General features: G+C 36.8%; 1 protein-coding gene across 5 annotated transcripts in view; it reads right to left on the reverse strand.

Annotated features, from left to right (window-relative positions):
* LOC111514053 (uncharacterized) overlaps nt 1-27530 on the reverse strand; it is a 453014-nt gene that overhangs the window by 276656 nt on the left and 148828 nt on the right. For all 5 annotated transcript variants that reach the window (XM_074184385.1, XM_074184384.1, XM_074184383.1 and 2 more), the window contains 2 exons: nt 26237-26306; nt 25126-25228 (listed from right to left, as the gene is read on the reverse strand). In XM_074184385.1, the coding sequence (XP_074040486.1) occupies nt 25126-25228; nt 26237-26306 (173 nt within the window). The remainder of the gene's footprint in view (nt 1-25125; nt 25229-26236; nt 26307-27530) is intronic.

Raw genomic sequence — 27530 nt, forward strand, 5'->3', positions numbered from 1 at the left:
GGGGAACGAATAGTTCCAATAAATTCGGCACTTCTCGTTCCCCACAACGGATTCAATATCCCCCGGAGCGTAGGGCAACACCGGTGTCTCGTCAATACCGTAAGAGTGCCGTAGATGGTAATATAGCACTCTTAGGGCCGCGTTATGTCGATGGATATAGGCCGAGACCGCATATGCTGGACATGCTGATAGCAAGTGCATTAGGGTCTCGGGCGCCTCGCGGCAGGCCCTGCACCTTGTGTCAGGAACCTCTATACCCATCACGCGACTGCGGTAGACTAAGGTGTTGAAGACACCATCCTGGCAAGCCATGATGAACCCCTCAGTTTCCGACTTCAGCCCACTCGACCTGAGGAAAGCGAACGTCAGGCGCTTTGATAAGCCAAGGTCTTCAATGTTATTGAAGAAGACCCCATGCATTGGCTTATCCCTGTGTCTCCGCAGAAGTAAGGTGATCTCTGCGGCTTTTATCCGAGCTTTTTGCTGAACGGGTTCCAACTCGGTGACAGAGTTGTAGTCACCTCGTTCAGAGTCGAAAACTATACCGAGTTCATCAGCTGCTCGAGCAGCTGCCCTAAGGAGAAATGCTCCAATTCCTGCTCTCTCATGGTCACGGACCATGCACAGAAGGGGATCCGAACTCCTGACGACTTTACAGGCTGTATCCAGTACCATTCTGTCATGTAGACACTCCAAACTCAAAAGTCCACGACCTCCCTGTTGTCGGGGGAAGTATAACCGTGGAACGGACGATTTGGGATGCAAACTCCTATAGAGATGCATCATTTTTCGGGTCCTTACGTCGAGTTGCTACAGCTCCTCCCGAGTCCACTTCACTACTCCAAACGAGTAGAGTAAGATTGGAACGGCAAGCATATTTGTTGCAGCTACTTTGTTCTTCCCCGACAGTTCCGATGACCAGATCTGTCGAAGTTTGTGCTGGTACTTGCCGCGGAGAGAGTTTTTCACTGCAGTTACCTCTTGTGAGTGGCGTTGTTCCACCCCGAGGTAAGTATACGTCTCTCCGGCATCCAGATGGTGTAGGATGCTTCCATCTACGAGCTGCACATCCTCTCCGTAGTCCCCGCATCGTCCTCTTTTGAGATGAACCATTGCACATTTGTCTATCCCGAATTTCATACCGATAGCATGCGTGTACTCTTCCACCACCCTCAAGGACTGATGGAGATCCTTCTCTCCAGAGGCATAAAGTTTAAGATCATCCATATAAAACAAATGGGTGACCTTGTGCCTCCGGTTTCCGGGAGTGCCACAGTTATACCCTCGAGTCTTTCTGAGCGCAACGGATAATGGCAATAGTGAGATGCAGAATAGAAGGGGGCTGAGGGAATCACCCTGAAATACACCCCTTCTGAAAGTGACCCACCTTGTTTGAACTCTTGCTTGACCAGATGTTATGGTGAAGCGAGTTCGCCAAAGTGGTATCAGTTGTTCAATGCATCTCACTATGTTGTCGGGTACCGCAAGGCATCTGAGCAAATGCAAGATGAGCTCATGCGAAATTGTATCAAATGCCTTACGGTAATCGATCCAGGCCATAGAGAGGTTACGCTTATATTGTATCGAGTCCTGCGTTACACATCTATCGATGAGCAGGTTCTCTTTACATCCAGCGACTCCTCTCTTCGACCCTCTCTGCTCATATATCCGTTCGAACACTCGGTCAACTGCGGTGAGTATTCGTGTGTATAAGATGCTTGTAAACAACTTATAACACGAATTCAAGCATGTTATCGGTCTGTAATTCTTAGGAATCGACAAATCTCCGCTTTTGGGGATAAGAACGGTCCGCCCCTCGACAAACCAATCCGGAATCGGCTGCTCTCCATCGAGCCATGAGTTGGAAACTCTGGCCAGATGGCGGTGGGTACTTGGTAGTTTTTTCCACCAATAAGTGTTCAGCCCATCTGGGCCTGGAGCAGCAAAGTTCTTGGAACCAACGAGGGCCCTTCGAACGTCATCCGGGGTTATCGGGTTGCGCAGTTCATTGGGCTCAGGCTGTCGAAGCTCTCTGTTGAAAGCTTCGAACTGCGCTAGGGCTGGAGTGTCTAAGTTGAGTGGCTGCGGGTGTTCATAGATATCCTTCCAGAAGGATTCCACCTGATCAGCGGTCGGCGGATTATCCACAACACGTGGAGGCTCTTGGAATAAGCGAGAAGGTTTCTCGCGGAACCTAAGGTTTTCCGCGATACTTCTCGCTCGCCTCACTAGTGACTTCTTAGCAGCCACTAGCATTCGTATCCTATCAAGGCAGTGCTGTTTGGTGGTCAGCAGCACGCCTTGGCTTAAAGTGTGATGGATACGTCGTAGATTGGCGGCTATTCGCCGCACTGCGGGCGTGAAAGGCCTGTTGGCTGCCCTGTAATCCATCACACATTGGATACGAGATGCGTGTTGTCTCGCCGACGTGATTTTAGCCTCCATCTTGTGTACACGCCGTTCAATCTTCCGAACCGCAAGGCCGGGATTTCGTCCTTCCGATTCGGAAAGCGATTGGACGACGTTATACACGGCGGTGTTGATTTGCCAGATGTCAGCCTCTTCTGTTAGAACACTATGAACCTCCGCATCCAAACGAGCCAGTTCTTGTGGCTTCAGGGGCTTAATCCTGTGGAGCGCCCTGCGTGTTCTGATTGTCGTTTCCATTGGTGGTATGATGCGAGTCTCCTCTCCAGCCGTGCCAACGGGTGGTAGAACTGCCACTTCTACCACTTCGTTAGCAGGCTGGGAAGGAGCTATATAGCCCTGCCGCCGAAGATAGGATACGTAATCCCTAAGGTTTTGGGCGGAAAAGGCGGCATGCTCCGGATGTGTTTCACACCACAGAGCATGCAATCTCGCCATGTACCCTCTTCGCGCGGGCTCACTACTCTCGTAGCAATGCATAAGGCTATCTCTTAGCTCATGCGTCCACTCAAAACGTCCGTTTTCATTGCCAGGGTTGTCATCAGTAGGCAAATCATCGTTATGGGCCCCACCACCTTGCCTCTGACCCCTCCGAGCGGGTCGATTGTGGGGGCCCCTTCCTTGATTATTGGGAACCAAGTGTTGGGTCCACCGGGTGGTTAGCCCTGTGGACCCACGGCCGGCACCGGAGGGAGAATAGAGTTCTCCTTCCCGGGTGCGCCTGGGCTGCCGGTCCGGTTTTGCACCAGTTGCTCGGGTAAGTGGTGTCGCAACTCACCAAAGGCCAAGGGTGTTAGTGGCCATCCCTGCTCATTATTATTATTATTATTATTATTATTATTATTATTATTATTATTGAATTGTGTACGGAGAGATTGGTAGAATCCAACCTCACACACAAGTCAATAAAAATTATCTCCGACAGTCAAGCGACGTTAAAAGCTCTTGGGTCCTGCCGAGAAACGTCCAAGTTGGTAGCCAATTGCCAAAAACGATTCACCTCTTCTGGTTTGGATTCCTGACCACAATAGCCTCGAAGGCAATGAGACTGCTGACTTACTTGCAAAGGAGGGTGCTGCAAGTAGCTTCATCGAACCAGAACCTGTCATTGGCATTGCTTTAGATTTTCCAAATAAATATTGGACACCTAGAAGACGAGAATATTTAAAGACTTCTCCAGGATTGGCTTACTCCAAGGCGTTCATTCACCCTTGGAAGCTTGAAATCAAACAGTTATTGGGCTACAGTAGGGATGAACTAGGATGTCTAAACGACCTCCTTAGGTCCTTCCTTAGGTCACTGTCGTCTGAATCATCTTATGCAGAGACTAGGACTGTCGAAAGACAGTGTATATCGCCTCTGTTTGGAAGATGATGAAACAGCAGAAGTTTTATCAAACACCAAATCGTTATTTTAACACTTTCGATCACCAAGTGATTATCTTCAAGAAGAATATTATAAGTTAACAACAACAGGCAACTAGATGCAGAAATAAGTAAACATTATATATTATTATTGTTGTTATTATTAATAATATTATGAATAACGATGACGAACCAATACCAAATAGCATATTTGAGGCGTATTTAAGTTGAATGAAAACACCCACCAGGCAGCTACGTATAATATCCAGTCATCAAAGATATTATTATTTTAGTTGTGGAATTGGCCGCGGTGGTAGTGCGCCCGACTCACGATCGGAAGACCATGAGTTCGATTCCTGCCTCGACCAGACATTTTTCTCGAGAGAATGTATCTGGTTGAAGCTGGGATGATTCTGCAACCGTGTTAGGAATCACACGTAAAAAGGTAAGACCTCGTTAGTCCTTAGCTCGCACAAGTTTCTCAACTTCTGAGAGTTGTCGTTCGAATGGGGGCGACAGCTGATAACGAAAAACAGATTTTTTAGACAGATTAAGTACAGATATATTAACTACTGAAGAAGTTAGTCAGTCGCGCCAGCGAAACATCAGGAAGAAATTAAAAAAATCGACGGCCTTCAAACTAGAAAAATAGATGACATTATGAGTTGAAGCACCATCTCAAATGAAGTAACATAATATTCTGCTCGAGGACAAGAATATTCAGAGCTTCATCAAAATTGAAACGGATCATTGAACATTTTTTGAATGTAACAAAGAATATGAGTTATCTCACATGAAAGTGAAAAAGACTGAACAGTTTCTTTGAAGAATGACACCAATATGCCACAATTTTATATGGCAGTCGAAATCCAGATGACAATTTTCAGTAGATACCCTTTCGTTTTCCATTTCAGGTATTCTATAAGAAAATGATGGTACTTACTCAATCTATTTATGAGTTATCACTATGTATATATTCAAAAAGTTATAGAAAGAAAGATAATAGATAGATATATTTCATCTGTATGCTACATTACATATAGATAAGATACTTCAAGAGCTATCTGAATCTAATGGGAATATCGGATAACGACAAAAACAATAACACACGACGATATAAAACTTGGGTGGCACACCAATAGGTGTCTCGCTTGCGTTCACCCAATGATTTTAATGAAGTACTCGTCTAGGTTTTCCTCAGATCGAGTTGTAAGCATATTAATGTATTATTATTAGTATTATTACTATGTATTTCAGATGAATTTCATCATCTTGAATATATGTCAAAAATTTCAATATGATATGCTCACGATAAATAATATTTCATATTCTTGAAAACTTATCTACAGGACGTTACAAAAAGTTAAAAATTGATCTCAAGAGTGCCTGTTTTCTGAAAAGTGAATTCAATCATTGTTTATAGGAATTTAATAGTTGTTGTTTTCAAGAGTTTATTGAGAAATTTGTAATTTAAACTATATAGACTTCAGAGAGAATATGATATTTAGTATATTCATTACACGTCATTTCCATTGGAACATCTTTGCCAAAACACAAAGTAGAGCCGCGTATATAAGTCACTTTTCGGTTTCGATAGAAATAATCGATATAATACGATATCCTTCACTGTATACTTTTCTGAACTATTGATATTTTTTTAATCTAGACCGTCCACCGTCTGAGGTTGAATCACGATAAGCCATGCCGGCTTTTTGAATGTTGAGCATTAAGTTCTACATTTTTGGCACGATAACGAATGCTTGTTGTGGTAAACCGGACTATTTTTAGATCCGAGTGACCCTCAAACTAAGAACAACAATGTTTTTGATGCTATTCACCTGATGCAATGCATGCAGCTGTGGGATGGGGTTAGGATAATTAAAAATAATTGTTGGAAGCAGTGTTGCTATTGCGCGATATTTTCCAATCACGTAATGACGTAATCAGAAGCAAAATATCTCATAATATGTCATTTTTATTCAGAAAAATTCGAATAGTGATTAGAAGCCTTCTGTATCCCACAAATACAAAGAAACATTGAGAAAAAGTATCAAAATTGAACAAATTTCACCCTTGGGAGGTGGAAATTCTTGAGCAACTTTTTCCATAGAAAATACATGTTTGAGTTGAAATTGAGCTCGTGTTTACAATAATTTCCTTCCTGACATCTCTAAAGTCCAAGTAATATCATATGCTAATGATACAAATCTACTCATAACTGGTGAATATACTACTGAAGTTGTGATAACATCAGAAATGGTATTCAATAAAATAATGGAGTGGTCCGAAATAAACCGTCTAACGGTAAATGTATCTAAAACCTCTTTGATGAAATTTACTTCAAGGAAAACTATGGAACAGCTTCAAATTTTTAAGGAAAATTACATGAATGCATATGCTAGTGAAACGACTAAGTTGCTTGGACTAACAATCGACTATAAATTGTGCTGGGAACCACACGTCAATATACTTTGTAAAAAGTTAAGAAAAAATTGTTATGCATTAAAGTTCTAATCAAATCTTTGTCACGAAAACATAGTATCAATCGTTTATTATGCAAACATCAACTGCGATATGGTATTCTTGACTGGAGTCATGTGTTTTCGCTCTGCAAGAGTATTGAGAATTGTTGCAGGCAGTCATGTAGAGAGACTTTTAAGCAACTAAAGATCTTAACTGTGACAGGCTTGTGTCACAGTTAAGATATATATATATATATATATATATATATATATATATATATATATATATATATATATATATATATTAAAGCATTACTTATTGAGAAAAACTATTACAGTATTAGTGAATTTATGACATAATAATATATTTTATAAAGATGTTTTCTTTTTGACAATTAATTGTTATATTTATGCAATTGTTTTCAAATAACATTTGTTATTCGTACTATGACACTTTTAACCTTTTTCTAATATGTTCTTGTTGTGTCTTTTTTGATTAAGTCGGTAGGTTCTATGAATTTTTTATATTTCTATATAATTATATATTTTACTTTTTTTTTATTAATAACTTATAACTGTGTTCATATCATTTAAATTCTTTTGTATATTAATTATGACGTTTTTGTCAGTTACTGCTTGAATGTATTCATACCCTTATGCTTTTTAACTGAAAAATAAAGATTCATTATTATTATCATTATTACTGATTTTTTGAAGAGATAATCTATCCATTGATAGCATTCAATTTCGAAAATTAACTTGACGATATGTTTACGAGACCTTTTTCATTCTCAATATCTCAAACAGTGCATCATAAGGACCACAATTTATTGATTCAACAATTCAGCTTCGAACTTTAGGAGAATTGCTTGAGAGATAAAGTCTACTAACTATAATGATTATTAAATGACTGCAAATAGTGAAAATTAGCACGGGAGGTAGCACATATCTGTAAAATATTTTTTCCACTGTTTTCGTATCAATCTACTGTTTATCTGACACGAAATCTACAGCTTAGCATGAAAATGACTTTGCAAGACTGGCCGTGTTGTTATGGCCCGTTTTCGTACCTCACAAACACATTATAAAGAATAACTTGTCACAATATTTATCAATTTACACAAAGAATTTCATTTAAAACGGGTTTCGCTACATGGTGGCCTCATCAACTGGACCAGTACAACTAATGAAGTTACCGTGTGTCGAAACACACCTACAAATAGAATTCAGTATGAATGTATGATTTTTATGATGGATAAAGCCATAATAATCATAATTTCATCTTATAATTTTTGGCACAGTCTGCATACCAGTTTGCGAACAATTTTTCTTTAATTCAAATTGTGCCTATATATCTCTGTTCATATAGGGATTCATTGGGACAGATAATTTTTCATCAAAAACATTTTCACGGCAAGAAAATTATTCAGCGTGAAATTAAAACAATTTCATTGGATTTGCAACTTCGGTAAAAAAGCATCATAACTTGTGGGCTCGCAGAAGCGAAAAATTATGGACGGTAATGAAAAAGGGAAAGTTCTCACATCTGAAGCTTCTAATGGTTTGGATCGCAAATTATTTTCAACAAAGAAGGTAAGAGAAGGGGACTTACATGGACAATATCGTTGTGCTATCATCGATTTTGGTCGATATACTGAACATGTGAGAGGTATATTGAAACAATGATATTTTTGTTAATAATGAGTTCCATCAATATATTGAGTCAATATTGCTGACTTTTATGAGACGTATGTTGCAATATGGTGTAATGAAACGTCTTCCAAATCGTTCCGCGGTGAAATATCCTATTTCGTAACCTTATTCTTCCTTATGGAGAAACCAATACAACTAGATGTTGAGACAGTTTCTATTCAGCTTTCAATTCGTTCCGTTTATTTTCCTTCTGTGTAACCATAGTAAAACCATCCTCCCCGAATACACGGTTCAATCTGACATTTTATTGAAGATTTTTTGCCAAAAAAATTATCCTATCAAATTTGTCTATTTCTAGTCATGTGTGTCGAAATAACCAATGAAACCATCATTACACTGATAACTACCCATGGATAGTTTTCACGGGTAGTTATCACTTATGTCATAACATTGCTAAGCAACCAACACAATAAAGTTGTTTGACATTTCAGTAATTCAATTTATTTCCAAAATGTCACTTCCTCGCTTTGGTGTTCAAAATGATGCGGCAATTGACAAAATCATACTGTCAATAGTAAAAAATACACTTGGAAAATATTTATGGAGTTTTGTGACGCCAGAAAATATGAATTTGATGGAAATCGTACTCTCGAAGAGCTTGCATTAATACTCAAGGATTGGGCGATTAATATGAGAAAAAAGGATAGCACAGAGTTTAAGGAGGCTACTGTTAAAACCGTAAGGAATATAACAAGCAAATTATTACAAGAAAAGTATTACAAGGAGTATAATATCATGCTAGACCCCTTTAAAAGTGTTGCATTCAAACAAGCGCGGAATGCACGCGACGCAGCACGAAGAAATTTACAAACAGATCCCACTAAACGCAAAACAAGCTCAGTACCATTAACTTCAAATGAAATGAGTAAAATTATAAACTTTTGGGATGAAAATACCCCTATAGGACTCCTACGCAAATTTTATCACATAGCAGCGGTGGAATTGGCTTGGAAAGGTGGTGAAGGTGCTGCTTGCTTAGTTGATTATTTTCAAATCGAAAAGGACAACAATGGATCTCCAACTAATAGGATAGAATATAATCCAATTTTCAGTAAAACCTGCCAAGGGGGTTCAAAGAACTGCGCCTCAAGCAAATGGTTAGTTCAAAATAGTGATAACAATGCTTGTCCTGTCAGATTATTCATTAAATTATTATCAAAACGAGGCACAAATATCAAGACAAATAGACTATTTTTAAGGCCAAATCGTCACTGGAAGACAGGAAGCGATAACTGGTATGACAATATGCCTCTGGGTAGAAATATAATCAACGGATGGACGAAATCTTCTGCTGAAGCAATTGGCTTGGATACGAAACAGAGGAAAATAACCAATCACTCTAATAGAGCAACTGCAGTCAGTCAACTAGCTAAGAGTGGAGTTCAAGAACAGCAATTGTTGAAAATTACTGGGCACAATAATGGAAATTCCATAAAACATTATTTGAATATTGATCAGGAACATCATAACCAAATAATCAATAGTATGCGTGGAAACACCTATGCAGTAACCAAGGCAAATACAGCAAGATCAACGGAATATCATTATACGAATTGTTCTTTTAATAACTGTGTGTTCAATAAATAATTTTGTTCGAATTGCAAAAAATTTTCTCACCGAATATCCCTCGAACATTGATAAATAACTCATAATTTTATCACAACTTCCTCAAGCACGTTATTTTAGGTAACATCCCTCCGCCTTCGGCGTCGGGATATTACCAAATAACGTGCTTTCGAAAACCGATAAAATTATTTCGTTAGTTATCAATGTCCTTGGGATATTATAGCTGATAAATCGTTTTTTCTACAATATATTGTGTTGATAATATTACTTCAGTGATATTGTTCGTGTAAATATAATTGCTGTATCATCCGAGAAGCTATTTCTTTCTGTAATTGGAAGAGATTATTGAGAACATTATGAAGTATGCAGGTTCCAATATTGTTCCCTGGGGTACTCCACACATAATTTTTTCACTGCTGCAGTTACCACCAATATTTACTTTTTGTTTCCGATCTTGTGAGTAGCTCCTGAGGAAATCATATGATGTGCTTCTGATACACATGTCTTCTAAAGTTTTTAGTATCATGGTCCACGGTATCAAATGCTTTCGCAAGATCGATTAATATCGCGATGGCCGATTTGCTCTTCTCTATATATTTGTGAATATTATTGGAAACGGCCTTTATTGAATTTTGAGTTAACATATTTTAATCTGTGTAATTGATGACTAGAAAGCTAGAGAAGACTAGAGCTAGAAAGCGAGGTAGTTAAATTACCAAGGGTGCCTAAAATTCAGCACTGATGATTATCGGGGTTGTCAAACTTCAAGTGTGGAGACCTACATAAATCGAGTTGCTCGTTTAGGGATATATATTTCAGGTTTTCAATTGGTTTATTGATTTCCATGGCTCTCAACAAATTCATTTTCTTTCCTTTATTACAGATGTGTAGGATTTTGAGGTTATCTTTACTTATCTTGTGTTTTGATTCTTATAGATGTCCATACATTGTAGATTTTTTTGTCCAAACAGACGTGTTCAAGGATAAATTTTGACATAAGGCTACGTGAACACATCTGTTTGGAGAAAAATCTACAATGTATGAACATCTACATGAATCAGAACACAAGATGAGTAAAGATAACCTCAAAATCCTTTACATATGTAATAAAAGGAAGAAATGGATTTGTTGAAAGCCATGAAAATTATCAAATCAATTGAAAACCTGAAATATATACCCCTGTTTGATTGTCTTCATTTCATTCAGGTTGAAAAATATTTCCTTACCCTTTCAGCTGAGGTTCGTCAGGAGAACGAATGGTTCAAAACTCAAGGTGCTTGGTTGCGATATAAAGGTCAACGATCTCTATGCCGCTCTAATCCTGTGCATCCTTTCCTGACTGGGAAGTTTGTTGAACAAACTGTTCACTTTTTACGGACGACGTGGGGCCTTCACTCAACTGAGCGACGAAGCCCTTTGAATCGAAAGGGCTCGTCTATAGTGTAATCTATAGCTTCCCTAACGAATGGGTTAACATGAGTTTCTGCTGATTCGAAAACTCTCTGATCCCTCTAATGGATGGACTACTGTATAGTCGACAGCTTCAAATATCTCTGGATTGCTCCATTCCACATAAACCATGAAGCATTCACCAGCATCTTGAGAAGTTTGTTTTGCAACCTTTCCAAAATGAAGAGGTTTGACGGGACGGTTTGTCCCCAAGCGCCTGAAGTATAGTAAAACCTTGTTTTTGAGGTTGAACTTTGAGTTTCTTTTTATCACAGGGTACAGTTTGGCTACCAAGTCTTGCTCTTGATGTTTTCAGTATGACGTACCCCGGTGAGTCAACGATCTATCAAAAGACCTAGGTACTTGACTCGTGGCTGCCATTCGATCTCTATGCCTGAGATCGTTACCCTTGTGTCCTAAACGAACAACTCGATGTATGTAGGTATCCATTCTTGAATTGATAAGCTTCCACATATCAGTTCTATACTTGATAATGGGGTAAAACCCGAAACCTGTCGTGCAAAAGTGTTTTTATTCATTTCATTAAAGACATATTTCTCCGGAAATTATATTGGGATTATGATGAAAGCCTTTATAATCTTCTGGAAAACTTTGCTTAGCTTGTCAATAATGCAATTGGTCTATAATACATCATAATTTATGTAGAGATATCGACAAAACAGTAACTTATGCATTCAATCAGCGAGAGCTCTTGTTCGGATGATAGCCTTGCACTCAGTGCATCGAAGAGAGATAGCTGTACAAACACGAGTCGTCGACAATTTCTCAAATTTTGAGTTCAATTGATGACATAATAGGGGTTCCGTGGTGGCCGTGGTAGTGGACGGACGTGCTGATAACGTCCGTCCACAAAGAAGGTACGCGGATAACATGTGCTATCGTGGGGCTCCGTTTTGTGTTGTGTTGTATCAAAATTGAAATGTGGAGTGTCTAAAAAAGTGATGAATAAGTGGCCCCCTTTAGTCACACCGGTATCCAGGCCGGGGTGGTTCGGATAACCACGTAAAGGGGGCTATATATGTGAAAAATTATCAAAAGGTCTCTCAAGTAGAAGGCGACTTCAAAAAATCAAATTGTTTTTATGTTAAAAAAAACTAGTGTTTTTTATTATAAAAAGTTAGGAAAAAAATGGGTGGCAGCATTGCTTTGTGCAAGACCGCTGCGCCCCCCGACGAAGCTCCTGTTAACTAACAGGAGCATTGGTCATATGCGCCTGAAGATAGAAAGCAACGACCATCTAAAATAGAGAGAGAGAGATGACATAATACTATCGTTCATTAATTGATATCATTTACATGTTGTTTATTCAAAGTTTTACACGGTTGATATTTTTTTATACTACAAAAATATTTGTTTTCACAACTGAGGCACTGTGGACCATCTAAAGAAAACTAAGTATATAGATTTCATTTTTTCTCTATAGATCATTCAATTTGTAGACAAAATTTGTACATACAAGTTTTTGTTGATTCAGCTTCATTTATTTTTCAAATTGTGGGATACCAAAACAAACGTGTGCTTCTCGGGACGTCCGACAGAAGTAATAACGTAAACTAATCTGAGTTGAACTATTTAATATTGAAATTGTTTAACATGAGAAAAGCCTAATTATCACTTAAATTTAATGTGTATTATTTATTACTGAATTATTTTATTGATTATTTTTTGTATGTACCAATATTAAAGCTACCATAAGCCAACTGTTACTTTTGTAGGATTAAATAATGATTCTAATAATGTACATACATAAAATAGTATCATCATTTTCAAGGCACGTTTTAATAATGAAAGAATATTACGTTCTTGCTGGTAAGATTTTCATAATAGTGTCAACAATATATGTCTAACGCACACTAAACACTGAGCGTCTGCACGACGAGAGAGGAGAAGTCTGCCTTCCGCCGACGTATGCGTGAAAAAAAGGGAATCCAGGAAAACTGACGTCGTTACACATAACGTAACGAAGCTGTTTATCCACACATAAGAAGTTATCACTTAAAAAAAATACGTAACGTGGAGTTTTCATTATTAATTAATTTCAATACCACGGTTTCATTTTCATTAGTTCATCGACTCATATTGCATGCAAAAATTGATAACGCATGTGCATTCTTTCGTCTTCCTAGCTGTACTCAACGAAGATTTAAAATATGTGACGAGATTACTCACAACTCTTTCTGCAATATGTTACAAGAGAACGACTGATAAAAAATTGGAAATATAATCCCAATTAGTTTATTGGATATTTCTTTCGTATGTTCAATTTCACGCATCACCTGAGATTCGAATAAGAAACATCTGAAAAATAATTCGAAACTACTTCTACTCTGATTATTCATATGATCTTGAATATTCATCATATACCAAACATGTTAAATTAAATGGGATTTTTCTTACGTGATACCACAATTGAATTGAGAAATCATTTCGCGGTTCATCTCTCAAGTATTGTTATTTTGGTTTGAGGTTTTGACAAGAAGGCAATTTCGATTTATTAGCACCTACAATTTCAGTCAACAAAATTATAAGGTTGTTTTTTCACACACATCCACGTACTTTATTATATATTATAATTTAATGTGTGGGGCAATCAACACGTATCTGCACGTAAGATATGAAGCCAAAACAAATTTTATCTCAAACATTTTGTTTTCATGGATTCCAAACCAGTTCAAAGAGTGAGAGTGAAGAGTAACGGCCAAATTATCCAACCTACTCAGAACTCATTGCTGGTTCAAACAAAAGGTTGTGATTAACCTTCGTTCAGTACTGCAAACTCAAAGGTTTATTGTATCTAAACCTAATAAATTGGAGGTAATTTATGGTGAGATTTCTGGTAGAGTCGATTCATCTATACATTTATTAATTGGATAGAACTGGCCGATACTTGATGAAAATCCATATTAAAAAACTAATCAATACAGTTTATTGTATGATTTTTATTTTTTATAGCGTGTTTCGCTATACAATAGCTTCTTCAAGATGCTTGTAAAACCCTTATAGTGAAAATCATACAATAAACTATTCTATAGCGAAACACGTGTCGCGGTTTTTGTAAAACCCCTATAGTGAAAATCATACAATAAACAGTATTGATTAGTTTTTTATACATTCATTTCAACAGAGCATTGTACAAACCAAAGTTTGACATTCGCAATGCAGGTGTTTATATTTTATTGAGATGTTTCCTCAGAACTCTGTCCTGTGAAACTTATGTTACCAATATTAGGTTTCAGTTATTCAATTCTAGAGCAGTTCAGCTTTCTTCAACAATAGGTTAATTAACATTTTCTCCGGTCTTCGGCTAGTAACATCTTGATAAATTTTCCATCTCAGCTGTTCCTCCTACAAGTCTCTTATCGAGAGACCACGAGAAGGTTATCTGTTAGAGAAAGAGATATTGGTTCCTTCTACAGCGAAACTTTTCCTCGTTACTCTCAATTCTTATATAACATGACAGAATTACATTTTCAGGAACCGTTTGTGTGGATATTACGTATGAGATGTAGGTACATTAAAAGAAGGAAGGTAAAAAGTTAAACTAAAAAGTTCACTATGTGTGTGAATATGTTAGCTCCTATTTTTCGTCTCGTCAAAGAAATAAATGATCTCAAGATACCTAACAAAAGAGGAAAGAAAACCCCACAGTCGTTCAATCGATATCCTCATTTTCAGTGAAATATTTTCCAACAAACTAGTCACGACGTCTACTGCAACATTATAGTAAAGTAAATTATTTCTTGGGACATCAATTACCAAGACTTTTCATTACTCCACTTTATCACAGTTTTTAATCACGTCGTACTTCCGACTACTTGCAGCCAATTTCCTATCTACAACACCTGACGTTCTCAATCCCCTAGCAAATAATAAACAAGTCGGTTCATTTACGAGGGATCTAAATTAAGAAGTTCCAACAAAAAAGAAGACAGGTGCAGTACCTAATTTATTATCAGCAACGCAGTGATGCCAAACCCTCAAAAATATACGGAACAACCATGATTTAAAAATGAATTTTAAAAAGCTAACATGATGAAATGTATTAAAAATACTCAAAATATTCCTTGAAATCATAGGTCGTCATTTGTATTGAAATGTTCTTGGTTCTTTTGTTTTGAAAATACCTTCCAAGTCTTTCTCTTTCAGTCAACTTCGCAAAGTTCCAACTGTTTGTCTTCGTTGAAACCTTGAGTATTTCTGATGAACTCTACCTATGACAACAAAGCCTATCCTGTTTTAATTCAAAGGATTAGTGTCGCCATTCAAAGAATAAATACCACATTGGTATTGGGTACTCTTCTGCCTATTAGGAACTAGCGACCTGCCCCGGCTCCACACGAGTGTAATGTTGATATAAATATACATATAAACACGTGTGCTGCTAATCATAAAGTGGTAAAGGGCGAAATGCGGCCTTCGACGCACTATTTATAGGCACGCACCGCCGCCCCCGGCCGGTACCACCACAACCGCTATATCCCTACGTTGCAGATCTGTAATATCTTCAAGAGTATTCATGATGTAAAGGGCCATATTGATATATATCAAACGCAGAATGTATTTAAGGTACTTCAATTGCATAAGAATTAAACCTGCATTGCTTAAAATCGCTTCGTAAAAAAGTGAAGGATAAAAATGGTTATTGTGGGTTATCCTTAAAATACTTTTTTGTAGTCCTTTTTAAGGTGTACAGTATATTTTTTATCTATCTCGTAGGGTTCAGCTAACGTTTGTAATAAATATAATCGCAAAAATGTGTTTATTTACGACATTATATCAGAAACTTCTAGAATTATCAACGTTTATCTGCTATATTATGCATGTTATATACATATAAACCTTTATCTTGAACCACTCTATCCAAATAAAAAACGTGTGCGTCTTGAGACGCACGTGATATGTATGTATATCAATATGATAATATAAGGAAATGTTATAAATAAAATATTTTATTGATTATTTTGTGTATGCACTAACAATGCATTTCTTTAATGCCCCTCGTTTTATTTTTAGAACGGTTCAACTCAAAAAAATGAAATTTTGGATAATGAAATGAATGCATGAATACTTTATTTTGAAGTGAAATTGACAAATGAAAAATTAATTGAAAGGGGGGTCTTGTGACACATCTTTTTGAAGCTCCTGACAAATGCTTTACAACTGTCAATATCTTCAACTACTACAAAATGGCGGAACTTTTAATAATTGCCTGAATACATTGACATTTAACTACATGATATGAGGTGATAAGCTTGAGGTTAGTCCAGAAGATGGTTACTTTGAACTTCTTGACATATGAACAGCCTATCCGATATTTCACGGCGAAAATTTTTGAACACAGTAACGTCAATATCTCTACAAATATTTATTATTCACTGGAGCATATCCAATACTGAAAAAAGTTCAGTTTCGTACACCTTTTGCTTCAAAAAGCCCCATGAGAAAAATCCAAAGGTGCAAATCTGGCGAGCGGGTTGGCCATTGTGTAGGACTTCGGCTGCCGATTCAACGACCGGGAAAAGTAGAATCCAAACTTGTCTGGAGAAATGTGGTGGTGCGCCATCTTGTTGGAATACAATATCCATATCGAATTCATTAGGATACGCTTCGACGATTTCAGTGATGAGAGGGTCAACAGTAGTTTTCAGCATATTTAAATACAGTTTCCCTGTTACATTTTGATCAATAAATAGAGGTCCTACAATATGGTTTCCCAATATTCCTGCCCAAACGTTAATTTTTTTCTGGATATTGGGTATGTGTTTTCTGGAAAACATGAGAGTTAATGTCACTCCAATAACGGCAATTTTGTCTGTGACCATTGCCGTTTGAAAAACTGTATATTCGTCACTAAAATTGTGGAGATAGGTACGATGCCTCGCAATGGTTTCCGTCATGATTTCGCAGAATTCTATTCTTCGATCGGGGTCATCTTCAGTTAATTGCTGTACCATTTTAATTTTGTATGGATGATACCTATTCCTCTTCAAAAGTCTCCACACAGTAGAAGGAGACACCTCACAAACATTCGCGACGGAATAAGTAGACTGTTCAGGATTTACTACCATTTCACCAACTATCTGCACTTACTGTTCTTCCGGAATGGACGGATTAACTGGGGGCTTTTTGTTATGTACCTACACTACCGGTAGTTGTGAATTTGGATACAATTTCCCTCAAATATTTTCTACAGATAGAACGATTCGGAAAACGTTCATTGAAAATCCTTTCGCTCTCGTGAAAGTTACGCGTCGCACCGTAAATAAATCACTTCAATTTTTTTTTCCAATGACCAAGAATTGATCATTTTAGAAATTGTTGACATGGTACGTTTCTACTATTTAAACCGAAAACTAAATGAGAATATTCTAACTGAATAATGATGTTAATTGTCGACATTTTTTGACGTTTTTATGAACAAGAAATAACAAACCTTATCGGGTTGTTGGAATTGCCATATGGCAGATAAATAGGAATATTTTTAGAAATATCGATATTAATGTGTTGGTCTTCGGGAAATTATTAAATGTTCCGCCATTTTGTAGAAGGTGAAGATATTGACTTCATATTCTAGGGTTGTGAAGTATTCGACAGGAGCTTCAAAATGGTGTGTCACAAGACGCCCTTTCCATTTAATTTTTCCCAGATGAAGCCCAGTCGCTATCTTGAAAGTTTCATCTATCAATTCCACATCAAAATATAGTCTTCATGTATTAATTTCATTATCCCAAATTACAATTTTTTGAGATGACCCGTTAAAAAAATGAAAGGGAGGGGGAATTTTGAAGAAATGTACTGTATATTATAGCTATCATAAGCCAATTGTTTTATTTTTGTAGAATTAGTTAACTATATTGATAATGTATATACACAAAATTAGTATCATTTTTAGGCCACGTTTCACATAATAGAAGATATTACGTCTCTGCTGTTTAAATTTCTATCATACTGTCAACGGTACATGTCCAACGCACAGTAAACACTGATGACCGGTCCGACGGGAGAGGAGGAGTCTGCCTTTCGCATACGTCAGCAAAAGTTATCACTTCATCAAAATCCGTTGCGTAGGTTCAAAAATATAAGCATACATAGAGACAGACAGTGGGAAGCGACTTTGTTTTATACTATGTAGTGAAATGAACAATTTATAAGTTGTTTCTATAATCGCTTCCGAACAAACATGATTGTTTAATTTTTTACCTACTTGCAAATGTCTCACGAAAACATGAGGGTAACATTTTGGAATATATGCAATCTGAAAAAGGATATCTCTTTTGGATTTTGGTTATGCCAGAGTTGAAAATCAGAGTTAATACCTTTGAGTTTATTAAATTGATGTACACCAAACAAGTTGGCATCATCAGGTGATGACCTGATCGCTCTCTACTCCAGAGGTCCCAAATCTACCTTCCATTTGAATCGTATGTTTCCTCTACATTTATTTCATTCCAAACCGTCGTTCCTAAATATTTTTCGGATTTCCGTTTAGCAAACGTTCACATATTATTTACTCGCAACCGGCAGCACTGGGAAAATTCCATATTAATTTCCGAGGAATAAACCGTGCTTTATCAAGGACACTTTTACGATCTTGTCACTGCTGTGGAGGATTTACGCTCCGAACGGCCTAGAGACGACTTTGTCTGTGGTTTAGCTCGCCCCCTCGGGTGACAGTCTCCGCAATATGTGGCTTTTATCCGAGAAGAGGCTTTCTATAGTTCGTCAGAACCCGTTATAAAGCCAAGCATTCAAACGGATGACTGCATCGATATCGACTTATTATATTTCTCTCATAAAGGGGGATTTTCTGGCAGCGATGAACCACCGTAGAAAGTTTGGGTCAATGTTACAAATCATTTCCAACTGATATGGGTTCAGTCGAACATTTGTAAACGACGCGACGACAAATTCCGTGAGTACAAAAAGATTACTACCATTATGGAAGATATCAAACTGTAAGTTACTGATGGGTTGGCGGGTTGGCTATTCTTGTTCATCTTTCACTGCCTGAACCACTGTGCATGCTGTTTTAGGCGAGTGCGTTGGTTTGGGATGTGGGGGTTGAGCAAAGAGCCATCGTATGCCTGCTTCCACGTAGCCCCGGTGGATACGGGAATGACAGAATCATTTGTGGTTCTATTTTTCCCTAACTGAATGTCATCCCAACGATGGCTTAATCCTAAGGTGTGTGTATCCGTGCCGAGAGGATGAATAATACTGAGCCTATCAGCTGTCTCTACGGAACCTTCGAGATACCGGGCGCCCTCTCGTCGTAGCATCGCCTTGCCACGGTAATGCGGGGCTCTGCCGTGATTGACCTTCTTCCCCTAACTACACCTGGGACTTTTATGGACAGAGTAAACTTAAACATTCTTTCTGATGCTGAGTCTACAGAGGAGATGGACGTCGAGCTTACGACTCCAACTGACCTCCCTGTAAATTTAAATCAGGAGCGAGAGCTTATCAACTCTCCAACTCCTGATCCTATAACTGAACCTAACATAAAGGTTTGGTGGTACAGCCAGGAAACGACTGAGCCTCTCCTCCTTACCCCAAATTCTTGAGAGGCGTACAAAAAATCTGTCTCAGGTGGAGGAACAAACCCCCCATGAGCAGGTTTACAAACGCTTGCGCTCAAGTGATTTTTCACCAACACCAAAGGCGAAAAAGCCCTGCACGGTTGAATCTAAGGCATCGCCAGGTGTAGCTGACGTGCAAAAACCCTCATATGGAAAGGTTGTCGCGGTTACCAAGGTGGGAATCTTGCACCATGACTATCCGACTACCTCATTAACAATGAAACAGCAGAGCATATACTGGGGACCGAATCAGGTTTTTAGATTTCGCCAGAGCCGCACTCTTACCATCTGACCTGAAAGACCACTCACCATACAAACTAATTGGCTTCGTTAATAAGCTGGGTTTATTTGGTCGAGTGTGAATAGGGGTGAGCCACAATAAACCCTTGCGGATTGCGGTGGAGGGTCGAATAAACCCACTCACTTTGGACCTAACCCAACCTAACATACTGATGGGTTTCAGGTTATGTTTCTATGTGAGTTCTTAATAATAAATACCACACTAGAGCAAACTCATCAGCTGCTCCTTCAGAGTTTCATGGTTCTTTGGACCAAGTCCAAAGTTATCTCTTCCATGACCCGTTTCGTATATCTTGTCTCTGATTCTCAAGTACTCTCAATCTGCTGGTGAATATCTTCATTTCCTCCTGAACTTCTTTGAGTTCATCTTCAACCTTGAATAATTGACCATGTACTTATTGGAAGTCGCCTTCTACCTGTTCTTTCAAGGACTCAAGGATATCTGCCATCTCCAACATTCCATTAAGTTTCATTGTACCATACACTACTGAACCCATTATGATCTTTCTTCTTCAGTTTAAATACTCATCTTACCGCTGTCACGTTATGGTTCATCTATGTGTGCTTCCTCAAATAGGGGTATGATTCAATCAAATTCAATTTTATTCAATACTTCATAATGAACTTGAGTATGATCTGTTTGTATGTAATAGTCATGACAAAGTTTCCAGCACAGTCATCATCACCTCCTCAAGCTTCTTTTCCCTTTGAGATACTTGGAACATGTTGTGGGGACGATAAGTTGAAAGGTCCGCTAGTATTAGATCATTCATAATGACCAGTGTCGTGACAATATACACATATTCAATAAGTACATTGAGAGTGCCGATACACTGAATATAATTGTAGTCTTTTTGCACCGAATACAAGATACCAGGGATGTAGTGCCTGAAACAAAACTGACCTAATCTACCATTATTGCCGCTTAGGTCACGTTGTAAATGAGCTTTGCTTTTGTTTGGAATATTTCCAGAAACTATATGTCAACATTCGTAAATTTGTGATAAAAGACATGTTGAGCATGAAGGTTTTCATTTCATTCATTATCAATAATGAATAAATCGACGAATTTTCATTTCCATCTGTATTTTCATCTGCTACCCAACAGTTGATAAGTAGATCTGTCGGAGTTTGTGCTGATACATTCCGTGGAGAGTTAGTCACTGGCATTGTTCAACTTAGTGGTAAGTATACATCTTTTCGGCATCCAGATGGTGCATCTTCGAACTGCACATTCTACCTATAGTTCCCGTATCGTCCTCTTTTGATATGGACTGTTGCACATTTGTCTATACCGAACTTTCATACCGATAGCATGTGTGTACTCTTGCACCACCCTTACGGACTGATGTAGATCCTTTTCTTCAGGGGCATGAAGTTCAAGATCATGCATTTAACACAAATAGGTGATCTTATGTCCCCGGTTTCCGGGGATGCCTCAGTTATACGTATCAAATGTTGGAAGCAGCTCACTATGTTGTGAGCTCATGAGCTCATGCCATGTTGTATCAAAGGCCTTGCGGTAATCGATCCAGTCAATAGAGAGGTTAGCTTAGCCTGCTTATACTGTATTAAGTCCTGCATTACACGTTTATCGATGAGAAGGTTCTCTTTACTTCCAGGGACTCTTCGACCCTCTCTGGTTCTCTCGGTTCACTCGGTATTCGTGTGTATAAGATACTCGTAAATAACATGAATTCACAAATTATCCATTATATATAAATTTTTGATGTACCTATTCGATGTTTAGAAATTTCATCGATATACATCAAGGAATGAATTGTAAAATATTCAAGAAACCCCAAAACGTTACTGAAAATGTAAATATTGGAGTAATAACTCCTTATGAGAGGGTAAACTGCTTCGTTACCTAACGCGTAACGGCGTCAGTATGACTTTTCTTTTTCTCACGGAAAGCAGGCTCCCTCTCTCTCGTCGGACAGACAATCAGGGTTTAGTGTGCGTCAGACATGTAATGTTGAAAGTATTATAAAAATCTAACCAGCAAACACGTCATATGCTTACTCCAAAAAAAATTGGGTCATTAACTTCATATTAAACTGTTTACTAAGATGCCTTGATTATGCGAAGTTTCTTTCAGGTACAAACTGAATGAAATTCAAACCGAAACAACTACTTTGAAATATATGAACATTGTTTACATCGAAATCACTTTTTTCTGAATGAAAAAGTAAGGAGCCAAAACTAATCTCTCGGAAAAAATATTTCCTTTTCGAATTGAAAATGTTATGCTATTTTTATTGTAAAATATGTAATCATCAATCGCCAAACACGTTTGTCCGTCAAACTACTTCGAATCGTCCAAAGTTTTTTCTGCACATCAAAAAATCCTTTCCATGAATCAAAATGAAAGAGGGAATAGCGGAAGCTTCAGCCTGACTTTTAATTTGAATTCTGCAGATGACGCCACTACGAACATAAAGAAAGCGATGAGCTGGAAAAGCGAGTTTGAAGTAACCGAAAAGCAATCGGAAATTTGAACGAGTTTAGAGAGTTTTTCATTCGGGCAGTTTCACTCGGTAAGGGAAAAATTATTTATTTGCAATATACAGAGTCATCATATAGTTTGCAGATTGATAGATTTAACTTAATAGGTTTACTATTTGGATCTATGACCTTGTATTCAATCAGATCCTTCCTAATTGCTTCGTGAAATACCCATCAAAAATGATGAATTTTTGTTTTCTGGGAGGCATCTATGTGGGAGGCATAGTTATAGAACGCCGTTTTACTTTTTATTGTCACAAATATTCATTTCTCAATTTATTCACCTAACAATTTATTTGTTTGAATTTAATTGATTCATGCATTTGTTGGACACATTAAAACGATTGTTCGCAAAATTTGTTCTATTTCAAATGACACTTGATTTTAAATGTTACATGAATAAAAAAGACTGATGAAATAACTAAGCTTTTATTGATTCCGGAAAAAAATATTGTTTCAGAGTATTGGAAAATGGATTCAACAGTCAATGGAATGTATTATTCGAGTAAATTCAACAAACGTTCCAATTCCGCATATAATTTTGATCTTTGAATAAAATATTAGTTATTTATATGACTGTTGAATTATAATGGCACTTCAAATTCACTTTCTAAAAGTGAGTTTGAGAATAAAATTTCAATGAATATATTTGAATGACTGTCAAAGTTTTCCCATGAAACATTGTTGGTGATAGGAATAGACTTTCGTTTGTCTGAAAATATAGCAAATTAACTTTCCATACTAAATATTTTTCTATGAATAATAAAGATTGTTATATTTCAATTTTATTGAAAGTGTTGAATATTTCCAACATTCACTTTAATGCATTCAATTCAAGATTTGGTTACAACTTTTATGCAAAACATTCTCAAGCAAGTATCATTTTATTTCATCAATCTTTTTAGAAAGCTAATTTCTCACTAAGAATCAAATTTTTTGATGGTTTAAAAAGTTTCTTGTATTTGAAAGACACATTTTAAACGATTGTTGATAATTTTAATTCGGCGCTGGTATCGAGCGGATTTATCAAGAACTTCAAGCGTTACATATGGCAAAACGCCGTTCAACCGTGGCGTCGAATAAAAATTATCAACAATCAATTTAATTCCATGTATCAATGGAATTCCACGCATTTCGAATGAATATTAATAAAAAGCAAAACGGCGTGGCACGCCGTTTTACTTTCTATTAGTATTTTGAAAAAATGAATTGTTTTGATTGTTGCTTTTAGGTGATACCTGAATTAAATTGATTGTTGATAATTTTTATTCGGCGCTGCGGTCGGACGGAATATTGTGTTACTATCACTAGACTATCATGTTGCCAGATTTAAAAATTCAGCTTCTGAAAGAATCCGCTCGACGCTAGCGCCGAATTAAAATGATCATCAATCGTTTTAATTCATGTAACTATAATTATCAACAAACAATTTTATTCATGTTTCACAGAAATTATAGTAAATTATTCGATAGTTACAAAAAAGTATATATGACAAACATTTTTTTCCAAAAATTTCAAACAATCAATCTATATTATAACTGTTCGCAACTTTTCATCAAATAAATTGATTCATGTAACATTTTAAATCAAGTATCATTTGAAATAGAACAAATTTTGCGAACAATCGTTTTTAATGTGTCGAACAAATGCATGAATCAAATAAATTCAAACAAATGAATTTTTAGTTGAATAAATTGAGGAATGAATCTTTGTAACAATAAAAAGTAAAACGGCGTTCCATACATAATTGTTTCACATTAGTTGATAACAGGCTAACTTATCAAAATATCAACCTTAAATTTTCTCCACATTTTGCGTTTACTCATTATCAATTCATTTTAGATGTATTGTAACTTAATCTTCTCAGACAAGAGTGTAACTCAATTTTGAAAGAAAATGATAGTAAGTATGCATCAATGGAAAGTAAGAGAAAAGATAAACTATCATTTCCATACTGACGCAACTATAATAAATAATAATGAACAAAAACGATAAAATTTCAGCTGAGTAATAGAAGCTCATTTATTCAAGATAAATGAACTTACTTCATTAGTGGTAGAATATTTCAATTGGAAAAATATCAAGGTTTTCTAGTATATTTTCTATCCCTAGGGTAAATATCACTGAATAGCTATGTTCTACTGGTATCGTCATCAGAATAATCAACACCTAGTTATGATCTTGAAACCTAAAGAAAAAGAAAAAATCAGAAAACAATCAATTCAATCAATTCAATCTCCAGCGCTTCAAATCCAACGCAAATCACTACGTTCGCACAGACACCGCTCTTAGGGCGCCTAAAGGATTTTCCTGTAGTGCTTGTGTTTTGTCTTTTATCTACAGCTATATTCGTACTCTTTTATTCTGAAGAAGCAAACTGATTATGCTCAGAACCTGATTCACAATTCAATTATGAATCCAGGATAACTATACAACTATTTGTTCACTATACACGATAATGAATATGCAATTCTCACATTAAATTTGATTCAAGATTTTCATAATGTAACGGGTTAACTATTATTTTTCTTGTAAACTACATTTTTCGCAATTTTACTTTGACAAAATAACATGACAGCCTTGAAAATAAAGTGACTCCTGATGACATGGCGAATTTCATAAGCTGTTTAAATCTCGGGTATAACTAACAACTAAAAGTCCGAGAGTAAACCCTTCCAACTTTCCAATCTGGACAAGTTTTCACCTAAATCTATTACGATATGGAAATTTACTCACTATCTTGGAACTGACGCGTAGTCATCGGAGATCCTTTCAGCGTTATTCTGATTTAGGTGATGCAAAGAGGGCAGAGAAACAGCTGGAGATGGAGTGGGTAAACCTAAATAAACAAAAAATAGTGTCATGTAAAACGATGAGGGACATTACATGTGACTGAAATCAATTATAAAATACAATTCACTAGAATTAATACTTCAAATGAAATAGTAATTCATTGTACGAGTATAGTGTTATACTGTTTTGTTAATGACTTTCTGGTCGACGCAGTCTTTTGTATGAATGAAAAATAATAAAAAATGACAACAAATACTCCCTATGTTTTTATACCTATTCGTGATTATAACTAACGTTACTGCAGTTTCGTCCTACAAAGACATTTTCAAACGAACTAGTTTTTGTATTAGTTTGTATTTGTCATAGTATCATTCCTCGAACTATAGGCTGAAGCGGACAACAAACAACAGTTATCATCGCCCCATCTGCCTGTGAACGAGGTAACCAACCGCATATCCGAAATTTGCCCAACTTCTCGTACAAGGAATGGAAACTCTTCACATATAGTCAGTGAGCATACTTGAATCTGAAATCATCGACTTTATGTTGATGATAGACACTGCCTTGCACTGACGAGTGGCCAAACAGCCCGATTCCGGTCTTCAAGTGTGTTTCAATGATTGAAAATCATTGCGGCAGTTGTATCGCCAATAGCATATGCAGGAATAACTTCAGTGAAGAATCCTGCACTGACACCTATCGAATACAACGCCCTTCGTGGTATTAGCCAGGGGAGTAGTTGTTTTCTGATAGGTGTCAGTCCATTAACCTACTGTGTAGGGTGTTGAGACTGGCCTGAACGAATTGTTCTTTTAGATGATTTCATTTATAGTCAGTCTTCAAGTATGCCCACTGGCTATGTGTGAAGAGAAAGTGGTATAAAGACAGACAGTTTTAATTTTTCTGTTTCATGATGTTCTCCTACCACGTAGTGAAGGCTACATCCATCTAGTCATGTTTTTATTCGGACAAAAAGGACAAGTTGAAGTTGCTTCAATATTTTATTAATGAAGTAATACCAAATGTCTGAAATAATGAAAAATCAAAAACTTACTGCTTGTGCTGAGACGGTCATTAGCAGAAGTTAGTCGTTGTAAAGCTGGCCTTCTCAAGTTCGGAGATCTCTGAAAATAAAGGAAATAGGTTTTTTGAGTATGAACTAATTACAATTAGATAAAAATCAAAAGGAAAAATAGAAGGTTACATTGGGGAATTAAGATATAAAATTATAATATAATAATGAAGAAAAGAGAATTGAAACTGTATATGCTTTCAACCACTTTTATTTGTAACCAACGTTACTGCATTTTCGTCCTATAAGGACATTTTCAAACTTATACAAACTTATATACAGGGCTTTTCATGATGAGCGTAAATTAGCCGTTTCTGGCAAACTATACAACGGATCAACCTGAAAATTCCACAGTATGCATAAGTCAATATGACCTACACGCCTAAAATATTTTAGACGAAGCGGCGTTGTCGCTTCTACTATAAAGTAGCGGCTTCTTTGATTTTTCGAATGGAACACCCCGTATATAATATCATATTATGATTCATTATCACTTTGTCAACCAATTCATATATTATTTTCTTATACCTATCTATTACCGTTTAGAAGATATAAATTAATCTCGATATTTTTTTTTACCAAACATGAACTTTTATAAATGCTGATAATCTTGAACTCTCTTGCACTAAAACAATCAAATTTGAAATGGAGTGGAGTGATACTATGAGGATCTTCACTCCGAGTCATATTTTCATTTGCCTCACACAGAGTCTTCAAAAAATGCAGATACTTTGATCTCATGAAAAAATGAGTGGAACTCAATTTTTTCAAATGGAACACCTTGTATATTTCAACATTTTTGAGCTCTACATCCAATTTTAGATTAACTTTGTTCAGATAATACTATTTCTATTTTGAACCGTTTTCGAGATAAACTGTTTCAAACGGAAATTGACATGGTTTCCTTGTTCATCACTCATTTTTGTAAAACATATTTCGTTTGATGTTTCTCAATTAGTCACAGATAATACAACGAAAAGATAATTATTAAAATACTCCTCAACCATCGAATGAAACTTCTTTTCTAACAATAGTTTTATTAACGCTGAAACACGAACTGAAAATAATGAACCCATAAATTAATGAGTTAATTTAATCGTCAGTGTATTTCAGAATATGTTCAAACACATCTCCACCTCTACTTAAACAAAAATGTAATCTCTTTAAAAGATTGTCATGTGTAGCGCTTCTGATCGAGTCTGGAGTCAAACTATTGAAAGCAGTTGTAACTCTCGATTTCATATCTTCCATTGTTGTTATTGGAGTAGAGTAAACC

This window comes from Leptinotarsa decemlineata, unplaced genomic scaffold (genome assembly GCF_025532065.1).
Source record: "Leptinotarsa decemlineata unplaced genomic scaffold, Ldec_3_MD MMD2_tig00026354_RagTag_RagTag, whole genome shotgun sequence".
NCBI lineage: Eukaryota > Metazoa > Arthropoda > Insecta > Coleoptera > Chrysomelidae > Leptinotarsa > Leptinotarsa decemlineata.